The 4288-nt window shown below is 41.9% G+C and overlaps 1 protein-coding gene across 1 annotated transcript; it reads right to left on the reverse strand.

Annotated features, from left to right (window-relative positions):
* Nucleotides 1–2933: 2933 nt before the first annotated feature.
* LOC106727927 (arachidonate 15-lipoxygenase-like) lies at nucleotides 2934–4012 on the reverse strand. Its single transcript, XM_014548315.1, has 2 exons — nucleotides 3912–4012; nucleotides 2934–3802 (listed from the first exon to the last, which is right to left on the reverse strand). Exons 1-2 carry the CDS (start codon nucleotides 3996–3998, stop codon nucleotides 3623–3625), a joined length of 267 nt encoding a protein of 88 aa, XP_014403801.1. The 5' UTR covers nucleotides 3999–4012; the 3' UTR covers nucleotides 2934–3622.
* Between the last annotated feature and the right edge of the window lie 276 nt (nucleotides 4013–4288).

Below are 4288 nucleotides of genomic sequence, written 5' to 3' on the forward strand. Positions count from 1 at the left end.
GTGTGTGTGTCGGGGGGGGGGGGGGGCAGATAATAAAAACAATCAAAGCAATAGCTTTTTAAAAGCTTTTCTCTATTTCAGACAGTGTACAGAGCATTTACATTGGAAAATCCCATGTAATCTTTAAAACAACCTTATCAGATAGGTGCTTCTATCAGTTAAGGATGTTTAAGGTTGCAAGTGATAATATTCTGTAAGAAACTGAAAATGGTTTAAACAGTACAGGAGCCTCCAGCCAAGATGGCACTTGAAGTTCATGCTTTGGGCTCTCCCTCTGAGCCATGGCACTCATAGATAAAACATAAATTGTGAGAATGAATAAGAAAAAACAAGAGGAGATGCTGGCTGAATTGCAGGTGTGCTGGGATTGGTGCCAAGAGGCGGGCAGAGCTGGCCGGGAGCTCTAGCCCGTGGGGTACAAGGGACTAAAAGTGTCGCACATATGGCAGGGGTTTTGATTCAAACTCACTGGGCCTGGCAGATGCTTGAGAAAGGAGTTAAAAACACCTGTGATGCACCCCGGCCCAGGGTTGGGTTCGCATGAAGCTCTGTGACTCGGAAGGTGGAAGTAGGGAGGTGCAGCCTTTCAGCCAGGCCCTGGGAAACCCAGCCAGGCTCTTAAGTGCATCCTCTTCCATCCCCTCAGAGAAGTGGAGCCTTAACTACCCATCGAGACCAGGTCCTTTGATGGGGGCCTCGGTGGCTGTTGGAGATGACTATAAAGGTGAATGTGTGCAGGGGAAATGGGTGGGATTCCCATTCAAGATAATCCTACAAAGCCAAGTTCCAAAGGACGTGAGGAAGTCTAACACTAAGAAAGAAAGCCAATTCTCAGGAGGCTAATTCACCCAGGCCAAAGTCGGGTAATAGAGCAACCACCAAACAACTGCTCTGGTTATATAGGGTCCACATGGATAAAGGAGAAATAACATGAATCATAACAATAAGGAAATGTGAAACCAAAGCAAACAGAAATGAAACAAGGGCGGGGATTGTACTTAAGCAACAAGAAGTAAAATCAAAGGAAATGAGTGTCATGCAAGAAACAAAGGTGAACTCAGAAATTGGTAAAAACACATGGACAGCCCTAACCGGTTTGGCTCAGTGGATAGAGCATCGGCCTGCGGATTGAAGGGTCCCAGGTTCAATTCTGGTCAAGGGCATGTACCTTGGTTGCAGGCACATCCCCAGTAGGGGGTGTGCAGGAGGAAGCTGATTGATGTTTCTCATCGATGTTTCTAACTCTCTATCCCTCTCCCTTCCTCTCTGTTAAAAAAAAAATCAATAAAATATATTTTTAAAACATGGACAAATTTGTTTGTTAAATAATTCTATTTAATTACCGTATAATTACTGAATAAAAATAATTTCTAGACCATAAGACATGAGGGTTCTGTGAGTAAAGTATACTACCTGATAAAGAATAGAAATAGTGAATAACCTTTGACTTTCTTAGAAAAATTAATAGCAAAATAGAAATGCCAAAAATATAAAGGTCATTGCTAAAAGAACAGTAATACTTTATAGTTTCCAAGTCAACGGGAGTAGGGAGGAATAAAAAAAAACAACTAACCATCTATTGACAGTTTAAAAGTAGGAAAACAGAAGTAAAGAAAAACATAAATAAGTTGGTAGACACAGTACAGCAGTAATCATACAAAAAGGTTAGCAGTTAAACACATCCATTAAAGCACAAACTACCAGTTTAGATTTTTTAAATCCAACTACATGTTGCTTACAAATGACAGAGAAATTTTGAAATAAAGAGAAAATAAAAAAACAAGATCAGGCAAATATTAAAAGAAAGCAATACTAATATGAGACAAAATTTAAGGCAAAAAAAATAATAAGAGAAATAAAGAAGTACAATATATCATGATTTAAAAAAACAACACTCCACTAAAGAGATATAATAACCATGAACTTCTATCATCTAAATATCCTGTCTCAAAATATATAGAGTAAAAACTGGAAGAGTTACTAGGAAATGTTGATAAATACCCAAATGCAGAAGAAGAGCTTAGTGCACTCACCAGAAACAAATAAATCAGGCAATAAGATCATTTGAACCACATAATTAAAAGATTGATCTAACAGAGAAATATGTAACCCTGCTCCCAAAAAACATGGAATGTAAATTTTTAAAAATTTTTTTTATTGATTTCAGAGAGGAAGGGAGAGAGAGAGAGAGAGAGAGAGATAGAAACATTAATGATAAGAGAGAATAATCGATCAGCTGCTTCCTTTCCATCCCCCATTGGGGATTGAGCCCACAATTGGGGCACGTGCCCTGACTGAGAATTGAACTGTGACCTCCTAGTTCATAAGTCAACACTTATCCACTGAGCCACATGAGCTTGGTCTGGAAATAAATTTTTTCAGTCACATAAAGCACATTATAAAAATTGACTCGGAAAAAATAAATAAATAAAATAAAAATAAAGTAAATAAAATTGCCTTGCACCAGGTCGAAAACGTAGTATTGACAAATTGGAAATAATCCATTTCACAGAATAGGGTGATTAAGGCCTGGGGTGAAGCGGGAACCAGGCAGAGGGGAAAATGAAGAGAAAAAGAGGGACATCTGTAATACTGTCAACAATAAAGGTTTAAAACATATATATCCACAGATGATCATATTAAGAAACAAACTTCCCCCCTAGCTAGTCTGGCTCAGTGGAGCATTGTCCTACAGACTGAAGGGTCCCGAGTTCAATTTCGGCCAAGGGCACATGCCTGGATTGTGGGCTCCATCCCCAGTGGGGGGTGTGCAGGAGGCAGCTTCCTCTCTGAAATCAATAAAAATATATTTGGAAAAAAAGAAGAAAACTTCCAAGTTTATTTTTCTAAAATTTAATAAGATACAGAAGTTGGAATGTATTGGTTCCTTTGCTGTCACTCATTAAAATAACCATGAAATTTTTACTATCTTCCCAGTTCATTACTTTTATTTGGAGCCTCCAGGCTGGTGAACTGCAAATGGGTTATAAGTATGGACCCCTCAGACTGAAGGCCCAAGGCCAAATCCCTCCAGCTGGGAGCAGCTTCTTGGGTTTAACCACTTTACTTCCACGTGTCGTTTTCTAAGTGAGCCACAAAGTGAAAATCTTGAGAATTGCCGTGTCCATGGTCTGCCCTGTGTTGTGTCTGGCTTCAGGACGTGTTAAATCCCACTGAGTTAAAAAGACGTACTGTATATTCTTTGGCCAGTGTTTGATTTAGGATAGTTTTATCTAATTTCGTTTCTTTCATTAGTTTAAAATATCTTTTTTTATTGTTAAACTCAAAATTGTAAACATGTGGAGTAATATGTATTATTGCCCTAGTCCAGTGAAACCGTTTATATAAGTGTGACTACTATCTGCCCTTTGGGAGAACCCAGTGATGAGGGAGGAAGGGAGGACAATAGGAAAAGTGGGAGGAATAAGGAGAAAATGAGGCCCCTAGGTGGTGCATCTAGAGTGCAATGTGTTCACTGTGGACACATACAAAGCAAAAGGGACTCTCTATGGAGGGTGGAGAGAGAAAGGGGCCTGGCTGGGGAGAGGAAGACTGAAAGCTCTAAGGGATGGGGCTGTGGGTTGGGGGAAGAGATGCTGAGACAACCACAGGCCGGGTGTGCTCATATGGCCACACTGTTTTCCACTCTGCTGGGTCGCAAGTACTCGTAGGGCATATAGAGGTTTGCATTCCGGATCTCAATTTCCTTATCCAGGGCAGCCAGCTCCTCCCTGAACTTCTTCAGCACAGCCTTGGGCTCAGGGCCTGAAAAATACTCCTCCTCATGCTGGCCCAGAGCCACCTGAGATGGAGAGAGAAAAGCAGCTGAGAGCCTTATGAACCCCAGGTTGGAGCGCCACACCTCCCCACAGCTGCCCCCTTCCTCAGGGACCAGGCCACCCAGCTCTCACACTAAGGGGCTGACGTCTGCCCAGTTGCCAGGTCAGGGACATCTGGAGAGAAGCCTGATGAAAGTTGGGCAGTGTGGCCATCACCATCTCCAGTGTCACATCCTTGGTGGTCAGTGGGGGCAGCGGCATTGTGCAGGGTGCGTTAGGTCAGATAAAAATAAATATCACATGATCTCACTCATTTGTGGAACATAATGAACAACATAAACTGATCAACAAAAATAGATCCAGAGACAGAGAAGACCCTCAAACCCCAGCAGGAAGGCAGAGGAGAGTCGGGGGGAGAGTAAGAGATCAACCAAAGGACTTGTATGCATGCATATAAGCAGAACCAATACACACAGACACTGAGGGGGTAGGGGCATGTGCTGGGGGGG

This window comes from Myotis brandtii, unplaced genomic scaffold (genome assembly GCF_000412655.1).
Source record: "Myotis brandtii unplaced genomic scaffold, ASM41265v1 scaffold5019, whole genome shotgun sequence".
In the NCBI taxonomy this organism is placed as follows: domain Eukaryota; kingdom Metazoa; phylum Chordata; class Mammalia; order Chiroptera; family Vespertilionidae; genus Myotis; species Myotis brandtii.

Excerpts from the sequence above, each read along its gene's own strand:
- LOC106727927 (XM_014548315.1), bottom strand. The coding sequence starts at position 3,998 with ATGGTGATGGCCACACTGCCCAACTTTCATCAGGCTTCTCTCCAGATG. Across the intron at positions 3,803-3,911 it reads GCAGACGTCAGCCCCTTAGT|GTGGCTCTGGGCCAGCATGA; the intron begins GTGAGAGCTGGG and ends TCTCCATCTCAG.